This window comes from Brachyistius frenatus, unplaced genomic scaffold, assembly GCF_029030835.1.
Source record: "Brachyistius frenatus isolate BFR_SWC_R1_liver_20210118 unplaced genomic scaffold, ASM2903083v1 Contig_78, whole genome shotgun sequence".
Taxonomy (NCBI): domain Eukaryota; kingdom Metazoa; phylum Chordata; class Actinopteri; family Embiotocidae; genus Brachyistius; species Brachyistius frenatus.
In genome coordinates, this window is record NW_027210677.1 from 1,281,863 (window position 1) to 1,306,308 (window position 24,446).

Consider the following 24,446-nt stretch of genomic DNA (forward strand, 5'->3'; position numbering starts at 1 on the left):
AAAGTGGAATTCCTGTTTCCAACTGTCCATAAAATCAAGGGCAGCATCTGTGATGGTAACAACCTCACAAAAAAACCCAACTATAATTATTGTTAGAGAGAGACACTACTCCGTATTGATTCAATATTAATAAATGTAGCCATATTTATTTGTATGTTGTTTTTTTACGTTCTGCAAGGTTCTGTTGTAAATCTGAGGGTTGTAAAATTTCTGTTTGTTTTGTAGCTCCTGGACTTGTTCATGGTGTGGGACTGGTCAACATACCTGGCAGACTATGGCCAGCCAACCTCCAAATACCTGAGAGTGAACCCAGCTACTGCCCTGGCTCTCCTGGAGAAGTAAGTGCATATGATATGTACACTACTGGTTTTTCTACAATATCTCCTCATCAGTTTTTAAAGGGACAAATAGTATTGACAATTCACCTAGGCAGGGGGTGAGGAACGAGCATGTAAATAGTCCATCCATCCTTAGACCAACCGAATATGCAGAAATATATTTTTGAACGGGGGGAGGGGGTATCCAGGATAGGCTCCATCCTCCACTTATTGGCCAAATGATGTTGCTATAAAAGGCCGTGCCTTTCACACCACAAGTTGAAATTTGACAAATGCTACCAAAATCAACACAGACATTCTTTAGATAGTAGAACTCTTACATTTCCAATAGGTCTCAGTTGTTTGATCAAAAGTATTGGACAACACACCCAACATCATCACAATGATGTTTGATTTTTTTTTTTGGGGGGGGGGGGATTTTATCCTCAACATTTTGATTGTTTTAACATTTTAAGTTAAAACAAACAATTGTTTGGTGCTAATGAGCTTTGCCTATGAATCACTGTGCTCCATCTAGTGCTTTCGCTCAATTTCCTTAGAGCTGAAAGAAGAGATGTGAAACTTGATTAAGTAACTCGGTAAGATGTGCTAATGCTTCCCAAAAGTATGATTACAATTACCCAGATGATGGTGCTATAATTAGAATACAAATTTGGTAACTCTGTGGATATTTATGTTCAACCAGCTCTTTGCTGCACAGGCCTTCAGTTGTAGCCAAATTAGTTGCTTCCTTCTTTTGAAGGCAAAAGGCCTTCAACCCACACAAAAACACTTGCAGCTATATTTGTGTTTTGTTACTGAGCATACTGATACTGTATCTGTATCTTTTGTAAGTTTTAGTCAGCACCATCAGACCGAGAGCAAACACTATCACTTCTGCTTGCGACAGTAACGAGGTACTTTGTTGTCTCAGGATGAGCAAATGTTAGCAAAAGGGAAGTTAAATTAATTGGTTTGATTTTTACATAAATATGGCTCCAGGTTTCATTAATTCAATTAATTGTATTATGAGAAATATTTATGCGTTCTGCTGGGAAGTACTGAAAAATGTGATATAACATAAACGATTCCATTTTCCATCATACTTTCATATTTCAGCCAGTATGATTGTGAAACAAGTCTAAAATGGCTTTTTCTGTTTGGAATGTTAAAAATCTTAAAAGATTTAACATTTAACTTTTTGAACACTGCAGAAACCCTGTAAACCATGAAGCAGTTGTCATGATGTGCATAAAAACAAAATACACGTCAAACACCACATTCTATTGCTGTTAGTGTGCTACTACAGCAACACATATTATCATGACATTTTAAAGATTAAAATATTAAACATCACGTTGATAGTACTTAATTCCAATAATTCTCGTACACAACAATTAGATATAAATCTGTGTGTTTTGTGTCCCTGCTCTCTCTGCATTTCGGTTCCAGTGTTGCTGTTCTGTTTCTCTAAATCTTTTCTGCTTTGTTTCTGCTAACTGCTGCTTCTCAGAGTCTACAGGGGGTAGGTGCAGCATCCTCACTGCTTTTCTTCGCCCCTCTACATGCATGCCCTCATAAGCATAGAGTTATATTGTAGATGTGCTTGTACCTCCTCAATACTGTGTATACTGCTTCCTCATGCAACAGTATTTCCATATGTGCACCCAGATTCTTTGCCATTCTGGGATGTTTTAGCTGTGTCTGAGACAGAGTGTTTCGCTCCAGAATGCCCTGAGATTTCATTTTTCCCTGCACAAATTCAAGTCGCACTGTTCCAGAAGCAGAAAGTAGCCCCAAAACGTGACGGCAATTCCTCAATGTTTCACCATAGGTAGGGTGTTCTTTTCATGGAAAGCGTCCTTTTTTCTTCTTCTGTGAACATAGAGCTGAGCTGACTTGCCAAAAAGCTACAGTTTTGTTTAATGTCGCCAATGAAAGTTTTCCCAGAAGCAGTGTGACTTATCAATAAGCATTTTAGCTTATTGTTGTCTTGTTTATATGTTTTTTCTTTCAACTGTGGACTCCTCCTTTGTCTTCTTCCATGGAGTCCACTGTTGCTCAAAAAGTCAGACACTGGTGTATCTAGGCTTGCCAGCTACCGCTTCTGGTTGAGTATGTGTGTCTTGAGTATCAATTTGTCATTGTTCACGAAGAGCTTATTCAAAGAAGCTTCGTCAGCTGGTTTGGGGGAGCTCAGCTGTTAATAAATGTTGCGACGTCCGGGTCGTAGTATTATGTGGCTTTTCCAAATGGGCAAATGGTCACATAAGTGATTTAAAATGACTTTTTCAAGGATTCTAGAAACAATGGAGAGGTTTGATAAAGGTCCATATTTTGTCCCCTATGAGTTTCAAGGTCCTATTTGTCATTCATCAATATTGAGTTTATCAAGTATTCGTACTCTGAAAACATATTAACATTATGAGGTGGTTTTTTTTGTATGCATTATTGTGCTCTTTATCTAGAAAATTAAAAGTTTCTATTTTAATAGTCAAACTCAGAGTTAGCACTATAAGGTTCTATTTGTGAGCCAATCAGTACTTTGAATGCTCTCATGAGGACCAATCGGGTTCTGCTTCTTGATGATGTCGCTGCCCTGCTCAGTAACTATTGGAAAAGGAGTGCAGAAAACAAAAACTCTGGGGAATTAAAAAAAATGTCACGCAACATGAGGTTCATGATGATGATCATCATCACATGAAGTACAGCAGTACAAATGCCAGACAAGTTTCTTTTAATCTTTTAGATCTTGCTGAGGAGTTTACAAATTTAATATCATTTTGACATTGTATATTTAGAATATTTTTAGGGTATGAAACAAACTTGTTCTGAATATCAGTTTTGCTACTTAGAATGCAGAAACTTTTAAGCTTAATATCTCAAAACTGCTGATAGAACTTTATTGAGTTTTGAAAGTGAAATGTGGTCCCATTCTTGCCTGATAAAGGATTTCAGCTGCTCAACAGTTCAGGGTCTCCTTTGTCATATTTCTGATTTCATGATGGCCCAAATGTTTTCAATGGGTGACAGGTCTGGTCTGCAGGCAGGTCAGTTTAGCACCCAGACTCTTCTACTACGGAGCCATGCTGTTGGAATATGTGCAGAATGTGGTTGGACATTGTTTTGCTGAAATAAACAAGACCTTCCCTGAAAGAGACGTCTGGATGGCAGCATATGTTGCTCCAAAACCTGAATATATCATTCAGCATTAATGGTTCCTTCCAGATGTTCAAGCTATCCATGCCATGTGCACTAATGCATCCCTGTACCATCACAGATGCTGGCTTTTTAACTGAGCACTGATAATAATCTGCATGGTCCCTCTCATCCTTAGCCTGGAGGATGCGGCGTCCATAATTTCCAAAAAGAATCTCAAACTTTGATTTGTCAGACCAGACGACAGTTTTCTACTTCACCTCAGTCCATCTTAAATGATTTCGGGCCCAGAGAAGGTGGTGGTGTTTCTGGATCATGTTTCTATCTGGTTTCTTCTTTGTAGAGTTTTAACCTGCATCTACAAATGCAGCGATGAACTGTGTTCACAGACGATGGTTTTCAGAAGCATTTCCGAGCCCATGCAGGGATTTCCACTCCAGAATAGTGTGTTTTTAATGCAGTGCTGCCTGAGGGCCCGAAGATCACCACCATCTAATATTGGTTTCCAGCCTCGTCCCTTGTGTTCAGAGATTTCTCCAGATTCTCTGAATCTTTTAATGAAATTATGAACCGTAGATGATGAGGTCCCCAAATTGTTTGCAATTTTACATTGAGGAACATTATTTTTAAATTGTTGCACAATTTTCCCACAGTCTTTCCTAGAGTGATGAACCTCTCACCATCTTCACTGCTGAGAGACTCTGCCTTTCTGAAATCATCTCTTTATACCCGATCATGTTACTGATCTGTTGACAGTTAATTAGTTTTGAAATGTTCAAGCAGATGTTCATTTTTCTCAGTGTTTATTTGACCTTGTCCCAACTTTTTTGAAATGTGTTGCTGGTTTCAAATTCAAAATGAGCATATATTTTTCATAAAACAAAACATTCTCATTCCAGCATGTTCTTTTACACTTAGTCCCAAATTTTTCTGAAACTGGGTTTTATATGTTGCTTCAAAAAAATGATAACAAAATTTCATAATGTGGGTAATTTTAAGAAAATTGCTCAAGGCGTTCTTGAGATATGTCACTCACAAGGATAGGACAGATGTGATGTCACTGTGACCTTGACCTTTGATCCCCAAAATCTAATCAGGTCATCCTTGGTACCAAGTGAATGTTTGTTAAGTTTAAAGAAATTACCTCAAGGTGTTCTTGAGATATTTTGTTCAGATTGCCTGACTCTTACACGCTAAATATTTTTCTATTTGATCTTATTTCTATTGCTAATGCAGAGGATTTATGTAGCTGTATGGCCCGAGACGCATTCATGCACACTAGTGCTCGATAAATATGGCCATGTGAGTCCTAAAAGACCTCTGAATGCGGTCTGAGCAGATCAGATCCCATTGCTTTCCTCAATTGATTTTGGATGTGTTCACACCTGTACTTGTAGCTGTCCACTTATGATTGGATCACCGAGAAAAACACACTAATGCGAGGTTGTGAAGAGGGCTTTTAACAGAACTAAACAGATTCGCTGTGAAAGGCATCCTCAATGTATCCATAATTCCCCACAAATTGACAAAAGGTTATTTTATCCTACTGGGCCTGAACATTTGACTGACTCTGTTTTTTTCTTTCTCCAGGATGAAGGACACCAGTAAGAAGAACAACATCTTTTCTCAGTTCAGGAAGAACGACAGAGACAAACAGAAGCTGATAGAGACTGTAGTCAAACAGCTGAGGAGCCTGGTCAACGGCATGTCCTCCTAAAGATACACACACACACACACACACACACACACACACACACACACACACACACACACACACACACACACACACACACACACACACACACACACACACACACACAGGAGTGATGTGTGTGTCACAACAAGCTGTAATAAGTGAAACATGCATGCAGTGACGAGCACACACTGAACTGGCAAGAAAGGAAGAACATTTTGACACATGTAAAGAAGTTACAACATACAACATGGCGGCTACGCACACCGAAGAACCACACAGGGAATTCTACACACTCAAAAAAGGGACAAATATACAGTTTATATACACACTTAACATGAATGCACAGCAACACACACACACATACACACACACACACACACACACCGTACAAGGCATGCAGGGAACGGACTCCGAGCAATTACAACATACACACTCACACAAAGTTATATTCTTTCCTTACTGTTATACCTGACTGAATACTCAGTGTAAATAACACACACATCCATACTAAACAAATTACCAGACTTTTCACAGGAATGAACAGTAAAATGTTTGTAAAGTATTTTTAATGGCCATCATAAGACAAACTATGTTTTGTACATGTGTGAGAGTGCAGTGATCGTAGCTGCAATGGGAGCCTGGTACTCCACAGGAAGCGACAGACAGACAAATATTGGGACAATGAGGTCAAAGGTCAACACTTAACTGCTTCACGAGTAAAAGAGATGAGCTATTTACTAATGTCCTGGCAAAGACACACACGTCAGCATGATAACGTCACTTCACTTTTGTGGATGAAGTGGGAACAAAGTTAATGACAATGTACGAATCAAGTTTTTCCATAATAAAGCAACTATTTCTAGTTGTGTCAAATGACTGTCTTGTAGATTTTTTTTTTTTTTTAAATAATGATCATTTGAAAGAAAAAATGTCAGGCCTTATTCAGCCAACATCTCCAATTTAACCAGTTGTTCAACATTGGCCTGGTTTTAAAAGCCAAAAAAAACCCCATTAACAACACATTTGAATGCACAAAAGACATCAGCTTACTCTGAGACATCAGGTTATACAGGTAGAATTCTACATTGTAGTGTTTGTGTATATGTACATCATGAATATGCTATTTTTATGTGTGCTGTTCTATGAGCATTTGGTTTCATAGTACAAGTGAAAAGCATCTCAAATTCAGACATGTCTGAAATATACAAATGTAAAACCAAGTTACAAATACACAGTGCAATCTGATATTTTCTACACCTACGATAGAAACCAGGTATATTATTTTAATTGCATTGGAAAAAAAATCACATGACTGTAAATATGCGCTAAACTTTTAAGTCCATTTGCAACTTGTTCAACTTCAGCATGCGTATATGCACCATTTACCAAATGCAAATGGCCTTTATGAAAAGAAAAAGCTGCACCTTCCAGTTTTATATAACCTCACTTCATAAACTGCTGCAATGAAGACGTGGCGTGGTCAGTCATCCGACTCAAGTGGGTGTCATGAACACGTTTGCTTGTATCAACTGCTGTAAATTACTTCTTTTTTTTTTTACATTAAAATATGAACTAGTCAGCTTGCTTGACGCTGCTCTTCACCCCTCTCTGCATTAACCTTCAGACAACATTTGCACATGTCGTCTGGATAATTATACCGTAACTCCAACCCAAGAAAACACCAGAAAGAGTAATCAATTAAACCTGTGCCACTGGAACTTTCTGTGGTTTCTCCAGTCTCCTGGTAACCAGTCAAGAATAGAAATATCAAAAGTTAAAAGTTAATAATAAAATTAATAAACCCTTTTTCAAATGGTTACTCTGGTATGAAAAGATTTCACTGCTCCTATTTGTTTATCAAGCATCTATATATGGAAATGTCACTTTTCCACCACATGTTACGCCTTAACTCGATGTGCTTTTGGTACCAGTTACTTTTCTGGATTTTGTTTGTGACATTTGCTCGGATTTTTGCTGGCCACCAAACAGAAGAATGTTTTCACCTCCTCAATGACCGCATTGTATATTTGTGCGTTACAATTACTTGAGTAGTCAACTAAAAAAAAATCACATTGATAAACACAGTGATGCAATTCCAGTGACAATTCTCTTGACAAGTTAGTGATCTGCAGTATTTTCACAACGGCTTCAGCTTGCCTGGAATCTTGAGATGTGCAAAAAAAAAAAGGAGCACATACTATCTGCAAATTTTGCCCACTGCAAAACCAAAAAAGAAGTTAAGCCATATCATGTGGTAGAAAAGTTGCAAATGACGGTCCTGTCAGAGACCAAGTGAACTCATTGTCCCAATACGTCAACTGTTAATACTGTGTATGAGTGTTTGAAAAAACAAAGTGATGCTGAGGTAAAGGACGGAAGAATAGATGTTGATGTCTTCAAAGACTAATGTTCATGAAAAAAAATGAGGTTTTATTGAACTCCTGGTGGCTTTGCTTGCTGTTTGTCTTTATTTTTTTCCTGCCTCACAATGTACATTTAAGCCAACCCCCCTGTGACAGCCTCACAGTTAATTCATGTGGGGGACCTCAGTGTGTGCTCCAACACAACATAGTAACATGTTAAGACATTTTTTTTTTTAGAGAGAAGAGAAACAGAGGCGGTCTCTGACACCGAGATTGTAGTTGGAATCTTTTACATGTTTTCTGCACATATGGATGTCAAACGTGGGTGGAAATCTTTTAGTGACTTTTTTAATTTTTTGCTCGATCTTGTGGTGTACACACAGGCTGGAAAACTTAAAACAAAATAATGCAATCTGTTACAACATGCAAATTCATGAAGCTTGTATTGTACTGGATTGTATTCAATTGTGCAGGTAGCCATAACTGGATTTGTTTACCGATTGCACCAAGGGGGTTGATGACGGTTTTAGGTTGGAGCGTCACTAATGAAGGGTTTGCATGCGATATGAGAAATTTACCACAGTCACAAGAAACTAACAGTTGGTATTAACATGCGATCTGTGTACAGCATATGTTGGGTGTAAACAGATGGAACAAATAGTAATACAAATGTGACTGGACCAGCTAGACTACCTTTGATGGTGTATTGTAAACATATCTCATGTTTCCTGTATTGCATATAATTCTATATATATATTAAAAAAAATTTAAATAAAAAAGTTAGTAAACAAGATAATAGTTACGTAATCAAAAAAGATGCCCTGACAAAGCCAGAAAGCCAAAAGTCTTACAATATTAGTCAAAATACATATATTTTATAAAATGTCCAAGCATAAGTTTAAAAATGACTTGGATTGATTCCAAGTTTTGGGTGTTTTGAGTTCTTGAAGATCCAGTCACAGTGGACAGAATCAACATTATTTATTGATAGCAGGCATAAATGCACAAGGCTGTGTTCAGATGTCATTATCCAGATCACATGTTAATACCAGGTGGAGGGATTTCCTGCCACATTTACGGATCCACATAAACGTGATTGTCACATAGCTTGGTGCTGGGTGGTATACCAGGTTTTAATTCCTGCGTAGTAAATTCTTTTTTTTAATGCCATACTAATGCCATACTGGTGCAGCATTTAATGTCATTGACGATACATGCATGTAGCCATAGAACTGAAATAACATTTAGTTATCACCATTGATGCATTCAGTTGCAACTCCTTTTAACTTTGCAGGCTATAATTTAAAAAAACAAAACAATAATGAATTAGTAAACCCCAACTAACATAACAATTTACATTGAATATTAGGAAAGGCTAGTGGTGGGGTCACGTTATGAGCAGCATCCATTGATGTAAGTAAATGGTCAGAGAGTCAAGAAAGACGTGTTCAGAGCAATGATTTCACCATTGGGTTTGAGGTATGTCTTTTGTAGTTTGCAAAAAGTCACTGTTCTCCACTTTTATGCATCGTACATATAAAAACAAGACATGTTACCCTCTCCCCACCCCTTCCTCCCCCCACATTTATGCCACAAGAGGGTGTATACCATTAAGGGAGCATCTCTGTGTGCGAGGCACATATGGTTAGTGGTAAGAGAAAGGTTGGACAGAAACGTGCAGCGATGCATTGTAATACCTGTGTACTTTTGCAAATTATCAAGTCGAGAAAGAAAATAACAAATACCACTGTCTTTATTCAAGCGTGCATGAAACCTCCACAATCCTTAAAAAAAAAAATACAGAGAAAAGCTTTTGGTCATACCACCCAGCACTACCTTGTACAATGTAGTGTCCCAACTGCACACATTCTGCAGCCACAGCACAGTTTGTCCACTCAGTGGTGCTGTGGGTGTTCAGGCGGTGGCCTCTCCTTCCTTCTGTAAATCCTGTCAGTTGGAGGGTTAAAACATTTATAAGTTAACGGCAGTTTTTGTCTTACAAACCCACCCAAACTACTTGGTTTATACTTACAAGAAATCCATCCCTACACAGGGCCTGCAATCTAATCTTATTAGTGTTTTAGATATACATATACTGTATATTTAATAGCTCAATAACTTGATTTGTTTTTTCTTTTGGTTCCTCAGGGTGAAAAGAAGCTTTAGAATTGCATTTCCCACAAAACACAGCAATAATGAATTGGTTTCTTTACAGCCTCAGTGCGGGTTTGACGCTGTCTTCAAACCTGCACTTGTCTCCTGATGACGAGTTTTATATTGAGACTGTTTCTGTTCTGTTCATGTTTTGGGTCTGTGCTCTTCTTTCAGCAGGCATTTTTTTGCACTGAAAATGATTGAAGTTCTTTCCTATGACATTTAGTTAATTTGCCTTTTCTTAATAGTTACCTGTAAATGCCACTGTATATACTGCATATTTTGTATAGAAAATATAATAGCAGTTTGTCTGCTACAAACAGAATTGGAGATTGACACTTGTGATATGCAACTCCATCAACACCTAAAGTAAATATGTAATTAATAAGAGTTTGAATTAGCGTTTCTTGTTTATGTGGGGAACAGTCGAGGACAATGTTAAGAGATTTTTCTGATTCATGTGGGTACCTTCTCTCCATTCAGTTGCATGATTAAAATAATAAAATATGATATTGTGCTCCAGCGTAAAACATTCCAATATGAACTACTTAATTACTGTTCCTGTAGATTTGAGCTTTCACCAAAGTCAGTCTTTGTCAAAGGATTTCCGTGCCATCACCTCCTCTCTGGGTTTCATCTCATTAGTATCAGCTGCTTCTCTTGTGTACAGGGCTTGTGCCATTTCAGCGCCCCCCTCTCTTACCATTAATGTCCATTTTACCATCAATTCTCAAATGAAAGCCAGTTTTCTAATAAGTAAATAGAAGCTGGACCATCCCGAACAAATGAAAGCTGGGTAATAAACATTGTGGATAGGTGGAATACTATACTGTGTATATTTGCAGTGCTATTTTCATCAGTCATGCTTACCACACCACTGAATGGTGCTGTCATATTTTCCTTTTTCATTCTCCTGTTACATTCTCTAATTTCCACAAATGCAGTTTTCAGTATGCATGTTTCCATTCACCTTGTGCATTAATAACCCTGAGTGGAAACACAGAAAAATAAAAATACTGTAAAAGTGTCTTTACACCTGGCTCAAGTAGAAACATTGTCCCATCAATAAAAAAAACATGCAACAAAGATCAATGGAAACAGACAAATAATTGATGATTTACATGGAGTACGGAGAACCAACTCACTAGTATTCTCATAAAGATAGTTGATGGAAATGTTATTACATTTTCTGTTACATTTGACATTATTTGCATTTTCTTTTGCTGATTTTCTCAAAATTTGGTTCAAATTTCAATTTGCTTGGTTGACTATTTCCAGTCCTTTTCAGTCCCTTCAATTTTATGTATTTGTTGTTGTTGTCAGGCACTGACAATGTAACTCCAGACTTCCTGTTGAGGTTTCACCTTTAAAGCCTATCAGAAAAAAGTTGAAGAAATATGCCCTTTTAACAATTGGAAGTTTTTGGGGTATTTTTGAAGAAAAAAAAAAAAAAAGGCTGAGCTGAAGCTATAGACCTTTTTAACAACAAACATTTTGACTGTCAATTGTGTCATTCACAGGTGTACTAGTGATGGCTCAGTTGGTTCCAGTAAAGCCATGGCAGTAAGCCAGCATGCACAAAAATAAGACCTCCCCTAATGTGGAATGCAACTGTCATTATTACACCTTGTAATAGCAGGGAGGCTGTGGCTCAGACAGTAGAGTGGGTTGAACACTAATCAGAAGGTTGGTGGTTCAATCCCCAGCTCCTCCTGTCCACATGCCTGAGTGTCCTTGAGCAAGACACTGAACCCTGAGTTGCTCCGGATGGTGAACCATCGGTGTGTGAATGTGCTCCTGATGGCAGCACCTTGCATGGTGATCTGTCTCATGAATGGGTGAATGGAAAAACCGTGATAAAGCACTATACAAGTACAGACCATTTACACCTTTGCTTTCCCTACAAGTCAAAAATGTCTGCCGTGAAAATGGTGTAATAAAAAAATGGGTTCGGAAGTAGCAATTTATCTGAAAGGTTTGGAAATGACTCGACTGAAAATCAGTCCTGAAATCTACATTATTCTGAATACTAATGCCGCCAAGTGTGGGGATTACATGGCAAATTAAAAGAGAAGTAGATTACAAAATGGTTGCATTTACTATAAAATACAACTCAACCCTTGCAGTACATACTACATATTATACAATGTGCAGATCTAAAGAGAATTAATCAAACCATCCACCACACTACCCATCCTTTCCAATTTTATAATTGATCATTCATATTACTACAGATGAATTGTCAGGCTACAGTTACACTGATTAGTAGCAGAGCTTTTACAGTAAATGTAGTTCAAGGAAAACTGAACAAGACCGTGGATCTGTATGCTTTAGCTGCGATCTTTTTAGCATTGGTGCCAAGGAAATACAGAAGATCAATTTCCCCACGGGGATCAATAAAAACAAAAATTACCTTCAGTCTAACAGAGTTATGAGCCAGTTATGGATATTGTAAAGCCACAAGCAGTATGTTCAAGACAAATGTTTTAATTCACACACCTTTTCCACAGTTTTTTCACTTTTAACTACGACATGCCAACTGATGATGTCACGGTTCATGCCTCAGAACCGATTCGCTCTGATTCCAAACTCCCCTTTATTTTCGTGGAAACTGGCAGAACAGCTAAAAATTTAGGTTTGCGAACCAGTTTAAATCTTGTTCACTGGGAGGAAAAATGTTAGTGCAGAGATTGTTTTCATATAAATCCACCCTGACACTCCTCGAGACAATTCTATGCTAGCTTACTGGTACCTGCCCAAAAAGGTTCCAAATTCCTAGTTTAGCCAACAAAACCATAAAAAATAACATTTAAAAAAAGCATGTCATATTTGCTCATTATGTTAGAAAATATAATCCAGTCTGAATTATCTTTCCCTTCCAGATGTATTTCCTGTTGCATATTAGTTTTATATAAATCAGATTTTTTTAGGAAACAGGTTTGTAAAAACATGATCAGAAATAAAGACCTCACTCTGTCTCCTTTTCAAGTAAATAATTAAATAAGTAAATTTTATATTTATGAGAATGAAGTAAATTCAGATATACATCTACACTCTTTTCTTTCAAATCCAAAAAGCAGTGTAGTTTTTCTTGCCTTCCACAGAACTGGAGAGAGGGTACAGTTTGATATCCAAAGGAATTCTTGCTTTGACTTTGTCACTGTTCTCAGTAAGAAACCCAACGAGATTTTTGTTTCCCCAAATTTGTTGTTTTTATTTTGTGTGCTTTAATAAAAGCTTATTCAAGAGTAGCGGTTGCTTGTTATTAAACATATTGTTTGATGCAGAAAAAGTTCCGTGGAAATTGGGGCTGGGTATAAAAAAAAAAAAAAATCTATTTTCTGATGCAAATTGATTTTGACTTGAATAATCCAATATCAATTCATAAATCCTGAGCTCGATCTTTTGGCCACATAACGTTCAAACGGTCTGCTAACGGCAGCGACTTACTTGTCTACCGTGCTAAAGTTCACGTGTATACTTGGCGAGAGGTCTGTGGAAACTTAAGATTCTAGTGAATTGAGTGATATGAACCATGTCAGGTTCAGTAAACAGCTTTGTCAGACCACCACCGAACAAACAGACGATTACAGTACTGATGTAGCTCGTCTATGAAGTCTCACCATCCAGCAACGATCCATCCAAGTCCCACAACAAAGGTCTGGTTAAATCAGCAAAGGTCAAGTAAATCCAATGCAGTTAAGTATTTAGTTCAAAACAAATGAATAACTCGATAATATACACGATCCGCTGTTGCATGATTTGAAACTTCCCGACAAGCGTTTGTAATTTTCTACATAGTTAGCGGTAAAGTCAGATAGCATCTTCACACTGCTGGTTTGATTGGCATCTCATTGAGCCAACAGGAGCTTTGGTATCCTGTCCCCGGCCTACAACAGCCAATCAGAGTGTATCGAGGGTAAGTGTCACATCAAGCCTGCCGGAAGTCACGTTGGCGATGATTGACGCTTTGTATAGCCAATGAGATTTTGAATACGAGTATACAGCCTCAGTGGGCGGGGTTTATACTGGAAAGGAAAGAGAGAATCTTGTTGTTGTGAGGATTTGTTGTTGTCTAATAAAAGGTGAATTGATGTGACTGCTTTAGGGTCTATTCTTAATGTAAACAATATTTTTTTCATGTTTGAGGGTTCCTTGTAAAATTTACAGAATTGGTTCTCTTAAGATCCTGTTTAAAAGCCAAACAAAATTGATATTGTAACTAAATTTTACCTAATCGAATCTGTTAAATTGAATCGGAAATTGAAATCGAAGTGGGACCTTGTGAATCGGAATTGAATCGATTTGAGAAATCAGTGCCAATACCCAGCCCCAGTGAACAGGAAGTGGGTGAAAGTGTGGTGGTCTCGAGATGTGAACATGGATGAATGAGACCAAAACTAGAAGTGATTGAGAAAAACTCATATTAGCTGAGCCTTTAAAGCCACTGAGGTAAAGTCTCTCTCACACACATTTATCAGAACGATAGAAGCGTCACTTCTACTGGGAAGGTTTTTCTTCTATCATCTTGTATCTCACCCTCACTGTGTTCTACCCACAAAACGGTATACAGTGAACCCTCGCTATAACGCGGTTCACCTTTCACGGTCTCGCTGCTTCACGGATTTGCATCGTGCATTGAAATCACATTACGACTATATGTAACGTAGATATATTTAATGTCCAGTTCTATCTATTTCAATTGTAAAATAAAGGTTACTACTTCACGGATTTCGCCTATCACGGTTTCTATTTGGAACGTAACCCCCGCGAAAAACGAGGGTTCACTGTATAAAAGTTGAATGTGGCTTCCAGGTCTAAAAAAAAATGAGGTCGATGAGGAAGTGACTCAAGCTGCAATACCACCGAGTGGTCAGGGCCCCAACAAACCTTGGACAGGCCAGGCATTGCCATGATCTAAATGTAGTGAGCAGCTAATATAATAACCCCACCCGCTAATGTGTTGACTGTACACAAATCAATTGACAGTGGTTTGGATATTTCTTTTATTGACTGGTATAACTTGTTTATTCAATAATTATTTGATATTGATATTTCAGCAGACAGATCAGTTGTTTTCACGCTTTAAAGCCTCTTTCTTTCTCCCTCTCTCTGTTTGACAGGCAGTGAACTTGGTTGCAGGGGTTGCACCGGAAAGTTCACCAAGATGTCAGGGTCACAAGCAGGTCAGCCAGAGCGCAAGCTGGGGGGAGGAGTGATACAAACACACAGGCACGGCTGCAGCTGTTCTGAGCTTGTGCTGACTGCGCGCTCTCTGCCTTGTGTGCGTGTGTGTTTGTGCGTGTACATTGTACAACTGTCTTTGTAAGAGGCAGTTTTGAGCTTCAGACTATTGAGACCATCATCACCAGGTCACGGTGGCATCTGGAAAACTTAGCCATACAGAAAGTGTATAACGACCTTGTAAAAAGGAGTCAGGGCAATAGCTTCATAAATATCTTGATTGCACATTGAACAATCAAATCATTTTATCATCCCTCAACATCACCCTAAAAGTTTGTTGAAAAATAAATAGATAAATATAATAACTGGAGCAATAAATACTTAGTTTAAAAATATAACTGTTGAGGTAAGGCTGAACTTAATAAGAAAGGTTTGCCTAAAGAAACAGGCCACTGAATCTCCAGTGCAATATCGTTTTGCAGTAGCAAGTGTACGTTTAGTTTGAAATGGTAGACATGAAAAACCACAGCATAAAAACAATAATTAATTTTGCACGTTGCAGTGCTTGATGCGTCAATCTGTACACTGAGTAAAGTCCAAAGCCTGAGGAATAAAGGAATAAAAGCTGCTTTTACAATTAGGGTGAGCAGAGGGCAACAGTCTGTATGTTGGCTGTAATGTGCTGTTGAACAATCCATTGCAAGAGTCCATTGGTAATGGAGGTAAGGAACAAGCGCCAGTCCAGAAAGAGGAGGACATTGATACTGATCTTCCTCAAAGGGATGGTTGACGAAGCGGAGAACTTTAGCCAAACCATTAAACACCAGCAATGTTCTCCATGGCGTCTCTAGCTCTCTGGGTTCCGCCGCAGGATATAGCTGTGATACGAGGGTATCAATAAGTTCCATGCATGCTGCTCATGCGCAGCACCGTGATGCGGGAGAAAGATATAACCCTAATGAGTAACTGGTACAAATATATCCTCTCGATCATCATCAGTTCCTGAGTTATACATGCTTTTGTGAGTCGTGGAACAGTGGCGTCTGCCATTGGTTTACGCACCTGAAAGTTGAACAGAGAGCGAACATCAAATTATTGAAGTTAGAAGAAATGGCAATAAAGATTACCTATTATCCTTTTCTGTATTTTCTATCATATATCAAGTGTGATGTTACAGTGTCGGATGTTCAAAATAAATGTGGGCCAAATTTGAAATAATGAGGTAAATGTATGTGAAAGTGATTCCTCTGAGAAAAATGTTCAGGCTGTGGACTGCTCATATTTCTTTATATGGCACCTGATCAGTCTGTCTCTGAAGTTGTTCGAACTCAAAAGGTCTCGCCGTTGCCCCTCAGCAGCCTTCTGGAAGCTGGCCAATCAGAAGAAAGTGGGCTTTTGAGACAGGAGCTAACATGGTTTGTTTCAGACAGACTGGGGGGCTGCATAAAGACCTAGTTTAAGTTGAATAAGGATTTGTATTTTGGAACCTTGAATCATGCAAATTTACTCAAGTGGAGTTCCAGAACATTTTTAAAAAAAAACAGGAAAGGAACATAATAGGTTCACTTTTAGAATCTCTAGGGTTCAACCTCAGAGGAGTGTGAACATTATCAGTACAATAACTATGTTGGACTACAAGGTACATTTTGTGGAAAGCTGATAAGTTGACCTCTTGTTAGATCTCTTGGAGAGCCTACATGCACTCATTAAATTTCATTGCAATTGGCCAATCAGAATTAAATATATCCAGTCTCCCAAGTGTAGTTTTTGGCAGTGTGGTGATTCATGTGTTTGGACCAGGATGACATCTTTTTTTAAATCAACAGTTGATGTCTGGTCAGATGGAGTCCAGCAGGACATTGTCTGGTTTAGAGTGTATTTATGGAGCAGCATGGGGATATGTGGATATATAGGAATATAGAATATAATAATAATACATTTTCATTTTGAAACAGCGTAATGAATCAGGCAACAAGACGTGACTGATAAACCTAAATCAGGACGTGAACGTGGGTGTCTGCATCAGCGTTTTCATAAGTCTGTTTTAGGAGTCCAGAAATGTCATAGTAAGGTGGATGCTAAGTCTTAAAATAGTACAAGTTTTTAAATCGAAAATGTATGTAGCGTTGAAATTCCCTTCAGACGCACACACACGCACACACACACACACACACACACACACACACACACACACACACACACACACACACACACACACACACACACACACACACACACACACACACACACACACACTGTTTTCTTTATCACACCTGAATACCAGAATCCTGTTTCACACATTCACAGTGATGAGAAAAAGTCGTCCACTACAGCATGACCACCTGGATCCCCTTTCAACCTTTACATCTCTCACCCACATGTACAAATATTTGTGACACAAGTATCTGTACATTTTACAGTTTTTTAAGTTGCCTATTTACTGCTGAACATCAAATTGTAAGAAAGTTTTAGTTAAATCTAACCTGTCTTTAAAGCCTAGAAACCTGAGAAGTGAGGCTGTAGTATTAGAAGCTCTGTCTTTGTGGTCTGATCTGAATGTAACATTCTGTGAAGTGCAATTCATCTTTTCTTTTTTTTTTAATGCAAAGTCGGATGTAATGTTAGCCCTATGTTGGAGACAATGCAGAAGTTAGCTGTGATTTAAAAACCGGATTAGCTGCAACAGCTTTTTTACACAGAGAAAGAACTGGTGTCGTCTGCTGTTTATTTTGCTACACAGTACGTCGGGAAGCAATCGGGACATTGGGAGTATTAAATCCTGAGTGGCGATGTGGAGATGGATGTAGAGCTACATGCAGAGTGTAACGACGATTTAAATTTCATGCAATTTTCAAGTTTATTTTATCTGCACTGCTCCGTCACACAAATGAGGCAACAATATTTTTGGAAAGCGCAAACCGTTCAGTGCTTTTTTTTTTTTTTTTTTGCTGTGTCTCTCTGTGATGAACATTTGCTTACACAATTCAACCAGGAAGAAATGGTGGCAATTTGCACACAATTTGAGTCCATGGGGTTCTAAGGGTTAACCCTCCATAATATTGCCTGCTGGTTGTATACCTACACTAACCACTTAAGTTGTAGTTTACATGCACATCTGTCCAAAGTCATTTCAATGTTGCTGGAAAGGAGCTATAAATTCTAAAATCTGGATTGTTCACACAAACTTCCAATCCTGACAGCACTGAAGATTTATATAGTCACCACATTTTCTAGACGGACAACCCGGGGTAATGTCAACAATTCATATATCTGGAAATATGGCTTATGGTAACATTCTCAGCCTTTTGCCCCTCGGTTTTGGAGTTGAATAATGGACATAAAATAATATTAATCATTTTATCCGTGGACGTGGGGGTCACAGTGACCTTGAACTTTGACCTTTCACCACCAAACTCTAGTCAGCTCATCCTTGAGGCCAGGTGAATGGCTGTGTAACGTACAGGGACAAATTCTGTGTCGAAAAATCCATGAAATGTTTTCCCAAACTGCCTGTCTTTTTGTATTTGTGATTGAAAACGTTGGTTATCTAGCCTCATTTTCATGTAGCAAACAAGACAGATGTAGTGATCTTGTTTGGATACTTCAAAATGGATCTTTAGTGTAGCCAATGACAACATAAATTGTACCAAAAAATTGTCTAAACAAATGCTGTATTTATAAAAATTTTCAGTGGTGAGCAAACTATAATGTAAACGACAGGCTTAACTGATCACCATCGTTTGTCTATCCATAACTGCGTGCATACAATCTAACATTACCATCATCAGATAAAGAAAAAAAGGGAACGAATATAAATTCTATCACTCATCCGATTCTATGACCTGCCCCGATATTTTTACCCTCACTCCTCATGCCTAAACCTCACCGACATATCCAACATTGTAGCTCACAGAATCTCATGCGTCACAGATTTCAGGGTAACACCAAACTGAGGTCAGACATGCCAGGACGCTACAGTGACTCACTATCGCCCCCTAACGTCCAACATGGTGGGCTTTCATTTTTATTTTTTGTACAAATTACACCTTTAATTGTAATGTTGGCTACAGTTTTAAAACCCACAGATTTCTAAATATAACCCATATTCCCAGATAAACATACAGGGGTCACAAAGGAAAAGTCATTGAATTGTATATACAGGCCATGATTGGAGACTATACAGTATATGCAGCCTATATGTGAAGGTAATAGCGATAGTTGCCTTCCATTCCCACCAGGGTGAACCTGGGGGCGCCCTCCTTTAAAACAAAAAAAGCGCCAACAGCCAGATCCGTCCATGTAATGTCGCTGTAAAAGCAAGCAGCCAAACTGTCTCACCCCGACTGACCGGTTGGCTCTCTCACACGCGCTCGCGCACACACACACACACACACACACACACACACACTCCTACACACATTAGGCAGGTCGTAAAATATAAGAGTCCAAATGCAGAGTGAGGATGTGGTGACACGGCTGATGAGCACCTTCTCCGCTCAGTGTTTACTTTGCATGCGCCTGCGTAGCCCGCGGATAACCTTGCGTGCGTTCGTGTGGACGCGCGTCCCTCCGCCCGACTCTGCTGACCCAAGTTTGAACTCTTCGGGAGAGATATCATTTTTTATAACACACACACACACACACACACACACACACACACACACACACACACACACATCAAGAGAGAAAGAGGGCAGGTTAAAGTCTTTTTGGAGATTAGGAGGTGGTTCAATGTGAAAACATTTTGATCGAAGCTGGAGTCAAGCAGAGTTCAGCTGCTTTCCAGCGAGGTGTTAAACATAATTTATCCTCATAGTCAATTTGAACAATTCCAGTCCCAGGGATAAAGCTGCCAGTGTCATACGGGTTGGCACGTAGCCTACAACAATATCATTTGTATCCGGTTAAAATGCAATTGCAAGCAGAAGCTATGCAATACGATACAAACAAAATTAATCAAATAAAACGCAGGCTTAACTTTGAATGACACCAGTGAGACCCACAGGAAGAGGGATTAACGTCCCCATTTCCATTATCTGAAGCTCCCTTAAAGTGTTGCTTAAATATTTTTGCTCTTAATTGCAGGCCGCCCTGCAGGCATGGTCACTGATCCTACAAGCAGGGGCTTAAGCCAAGGTAATGAGTGTGTAAACTAGCTGCCTTATTGCCAACAAAGGCGTCTTGGGATGCGCCTCTATTGTCTGGGAGGGAATCATCACCTTTTCTCAGTGAAATCCGCTGGGATTGTCTGCGTGCAACAGGAGGTAGGGATTTAAGATGCGGTTTTAGGAACAAATGGTGAGGAAAAGTCAGCCAATACAGGCCGGAGGCGGGGCCGAGCAACACCCACAATTAAAGATGAACTTTGTGTGAACTAATTTATCTGAGGGAGGAGATGGCAACAGGCTGGCTGCAGTCCTGTGGCAGCCCATATAAGCGCTGGACGCGCAGCGCACAGTCTCAGTAGCTACCACAGCTCCACTTGGATCGGTACACCGCCCCAGTTTTAGACACCGCCTGAGACAGAAAGCCGTTGCAGCATGGCTGTGAGCACACTGCTGGCCACCCTCCTGTGCACCATCGTCCTCCCTGTCCTTCTGTTCCTGGTGGCAGTGAAGCTGTGGGAGGTTTACATGATCCGAGGCAGAGACCCCAGCTGCCCCAGCCCGCTGCCCCCCGGATCCATGGGCATCCCTTTCATTGGGGAGACGCTGCAGCTCATCCTCAAGGTAGTCTACTGTTAAATGCTGATTTATACTTTCACTTGAAAACACTTTATGATGGCCCAGACACTGTGAGGAGATGTGATTTGAACTTTTATTTATCGATTTTTCATTGTTGACATCTTGGTCAAATAATAACATTCTATTGTTTTTGGCTTACACACCTTATGGCACCTGCAAGGTTGAGCTTGTAAATATAAGTAAATATGCTGCAGACTTGTAAATATAAGTAAATATGCTGTAGTGTTTTGTTTTTTAACGTTATCATTATTTAATTAAAAAAAACATGTAGACAAATGTAGACATTTCTTTTCTTTCTTTTTTTGCATTACCATGTGTATGATCTCCAGAGCTTGTGACAGTGTCTGATTATTTATCATTTGGTACCGGTTTTGTGTTTTTGTTTTTGAAGAGACGAAAGTTTCTGCGGATGAAACGGCAGAAGTACGGTTACATCTACCGCACACACCTCTTCGGAAACCCCACGGTGCGCGTGACCGGCGCGGACAACGTCAGGCAGATTCTACTGGGGGAGCACAGGCTCGTGTCCGTGCAGTGGCCAGCTTCTGTGCGCGCCATCTTAGGCTCCGACACGCTCTCTAACGTGCACGGAGCCCAGCACAAGACCAAGAAAAAGGTAAACTGGGATGGCATTTGAAATTCTCCTTCACAGGAACGTGGAGCATCAGTAACAATCACGTGGATTAAAATATATTTTTAGGCCTTTGTTTGATCTGTCCAAAATATTAACTTTGAATAAACTGCTTCTTTTTTTTTACTACATCTCCTGTCCAGAAAGATAAACAAGGAAACTCCAGACCAATCAAATCTATGTAGCTACAATTTACAATTGCTTTTTTTTTTTTAAAGTTTTACTTTGGTCTGCTTAAAGTAAATCCAAATCTGATCTTTTATTTATCAGTAAGAAATGAGACCGGAATTCTCTATTATGTTTTACTTGCTTGAAATTTCACAAAAGTTTGCATCAGGGAGATAAGTTGATTTGCACTCCAACAGGCTGAAATCTTCTTAATACACTGCCGTATTGTGTAACGAAAATAAACTGAATGATTTCTGTTGGAGATTTTTGCAGTCTGTACTTTCTTGCACTACAATTGTGATAACTTGTGATAAGCTGAGATTTGGATGAAATGGATGGATGTGCTCGGATAAATCTAACCCTTCGTCATTTTTCTGTGCTCCTCCAGGCCATCATGCGGGCCTTCTCCAGGGAGGCTCTGGAGTTCTACATCCCGGTCATCCATGAGGAGGTGCGGACTGCGGTGAAGGAGTGGCTGGCGAGGGACTCCTGCGTCCTCGTCTACCCAGAGATGAAGCGGCTTATGTTCTGTATTGCCATGAGGATCCTGTTGGGCTTTGAGCCGGAACAGATCAAGACCGACGAACAGCAGCTCGTCGAAGCTTTTGAGGAAATGATAAAAAATCTTTTCTCCTTGCCTATCGACGTACCTTTCAGCGGACTGTACAGGGTAAGAGAAACTGAAAATTGTCATCAAATCGGGTCCCTTTTTAAGTGTCAGCATGTAATGTCAATGTAAAACTCTGGTATAGTCCTTTAATTCAAAAGAAGCCCATCATATGAGGCAAACAGCAAAGTGAAATGGTTGACGTAATGTGCTTGGATATACATTCACAGTTTTGAATTCATCTACTAAACCTTTGGTCTCTCCCCTTTTCTGACGTTTGCTCTTTCCTTCTACATTTCCACCTTCCTTCACTCCTTTTTCCATCTGCACTCCTCCTGCCATTCTTCTCGTCCTCCAGGGTCTGAAGGCGAGGAACTTCATCCACTCCAAGATAGAGGAGAACATCAAGAAGAAGCTGCAGGAGTCCGAGAAGGAGCCGAGACACAGAGATGCCCTGCAGCAGCTCATAGACAGCAGCAAGAAGAACGGGGAGTCCCTCAGCATGGAGGTAACGAAGACGTTACATCGTATTGCTGTATCTGAAAAAAATAACATTTATGTTTTCTATTGTTTTGGTTCAGGGCCTAAAATAATCCTATGTCTTGACTTTTCTGTTTCTAGGCCATCAAAGAGTCTGCTACAGAGCTGTTGTTTGGGGGCCATGAAACCACAGCCAGCACAGCCACCTCCCTGGTCATGTTCCTGGGCCTCAACCCCGAAGTAGTAGATAAACTGAGGCAAGAACTGATGAACAAGGTAACTACACTGTAAAATGTAACAGCTATAAACTTTTGTTTTCACTTATGGCATGTTAAACTGTGAATCAGGAGGATGTTGAAGCTATGCCACATGAACAGGGCTCAGCTGCTCAGATCAACATGGGCTTTCCCTGTTTCTTTTTTCGTCGTGTGCCATGAGTTACTGAATAAATAGACTCGTTTGAACTTGGAAAACCAGCAGATTTAACGAGCTAACCTCTAGTAAATGAGTAAAGCATGAATAGATGTATTGTTTTCAGCTGTCTTTTAACATTTTGCACTAGGTTTTAGAATATTTCATAGCACAATCTGTTATGGATTGACTCAAACAAGTCTGACATCGACAACCAATACAATCCCAGCTAGGTGCCTCCTGCTTCTCCTCATGCTCCTATTTCTCTCTTATGTTCAGGAAGAGCAGGGAATGGACCTCCAGAATTTGAACATTGAGTCTTTGGAACAGTTGAAATACACCGGCTGTATCATCAAAGAGGCTCTGAGGATCAACCCTCCCGTCCCTGGAGGTTTCAGAGTGGCACTCAAGACCTTTGAACTCAATGTAAGCAAACAAAGTGAAGTCTCTTTGAAGTAAATACTTTTTTTTTTAAATGTGAGATTTCAGAGACACAATGCAAAACCTGCTCACTGATCATTTTCCCTTTCCACCTCAGGGGTACCAGATTCCCAAAGGCTGGAACGTTATCTACAGTATCTGTGACACCCACGATGTGGCAGAGATCTTCCCCAACAAAGAAGACTTCCAGCCGGAGCGCTTCATGACCAAACCCTCTGCAGACTCCTCCAGGTTTCAGTACATTCCGTTCGGTGGCGGCTCCAGGATGTGCGTGGGGAAAGAATTTGCCAAGGTTCTGCTAAAGATCTTCCTGGTGGAAATGGTCACAAAGTGCCACTGGACTCTATTAAATGGGCTGCCAACCATGAAAACAGGACCTACTGTTTATCCTGTGGACAACCTGCCAACCAAGTTCACCAGTTATGTACAAAAGGAAACTGAGATAAAGAGGGGTTGTGTTAAAAGTACCGTCGAGTGAAATATGAGGTTTTACCCCAAAAGTCTCAAATCAGGTGCTTTTCATGAGGTTTTGGATTTCTGTGGCTCTTTGGAAAGTTATCGTTGGCTCCATCAGAAAATGTGTTTTTCTCTGGGCTTATGTCAGTTTTTATATATATATATATTGTACATATTGTAGATTACTTAAGAATGTATTTTACAATTTATATTATGGTGTTAATAAAATGGATTTGTATATATTCCTTTTTTTCTGGAGTTATGAACAAACTAAAATGGAGGCACTATATACACTAATCACTTCTGAGGAGTATCTATAGGATTGTGTACATATGTAATGTAGAGTCTGTTTATATAACTCTGTCTTACCTCTACTTATTTAAGTGACTTATGTTATATTATATGGGCTTTTTATTTAATAAAACTGTTTTGCAGAGAACCTTTACGTTTATTTGTATTTACTCTATGACCACACTGATGCTGATATGCAGTTGGTCCTTTGCTGCTAAAACTGCTCCGACCCATCAAGACATGGGCCCTTGAAGACCTGAAGGTGCCCCGATACAAAGCTATCAGCAGCAGATGCTGTATGATGTGTCTTGTCCTGCATGTACCCCAACAACTCGTCAGAAATG

General features: G+C 39.5%; 2 protein-coding genes across 8 annotated transcripts in view; both read left to right on the top strand.

Moving 5' to 3' along the window:
• Window positions 1-12,940, top strand: part of exoc6 (exocyst complex component 6) — a 75,677-nt gene extending 62,737 nt beyond the window's left edge. For 4 of the 7 annotated variants that reach the window (XM_069708781.1, XM_069708786.1, XM_069708783.1 and 1 more), the window contains 2 exons: window positions 226-338; window positions 5,067-12,940. In XM_069708781.1, coding sequence (XP_069564882.1) covers window positions 226-338; window positions 5,067-5,193 — 240 coding nt within the window. In that variant the 3' untranslated portion in view covers window positions 5,194-12,940. Of the gene's footprint in view, window positions 1-225; window positions 339-1,830; window positions 1,843-5,066 lie in introns of all 7 variants that reach the window. The other 3 variants (XM_069708784.1, XM_069708780.1, XM_069708785.1) reach the window with 1 other exon arrangement.
• Window positions 12,941-19,902: 6,962 nt separating this feature from the next.
• Window positions 19,903-23,951, top strand: cyp26a1 (cytochrome P450, family 26, subfamily A, polypeptide 1). Its single transcript, XM_069708754.1, has 7 exons — window positions 19,903-20,602; window positions 21,009-21,233; window positions 21,805-22,086; window positions 22,382-22,531; window positions 22,645-22,779; window positions 23,194-23,340; window positions 23,453-23,951. The coding sequence occupies exons 1-7, from the start codon at window positions 20,414-20,416 to the stop codon at window positions 23,831-23,833; spliced, it is 1,509 nt and encodes a 502-aa protein (XP_069564855.1). The 5' UTR covers window positions 19,903-20,413; the 3' UTR covers window positions 23,834-23,951.
• The last annotated feature ends 495 nt before the right edge of the window (window positions 23,952-24,446 follow it).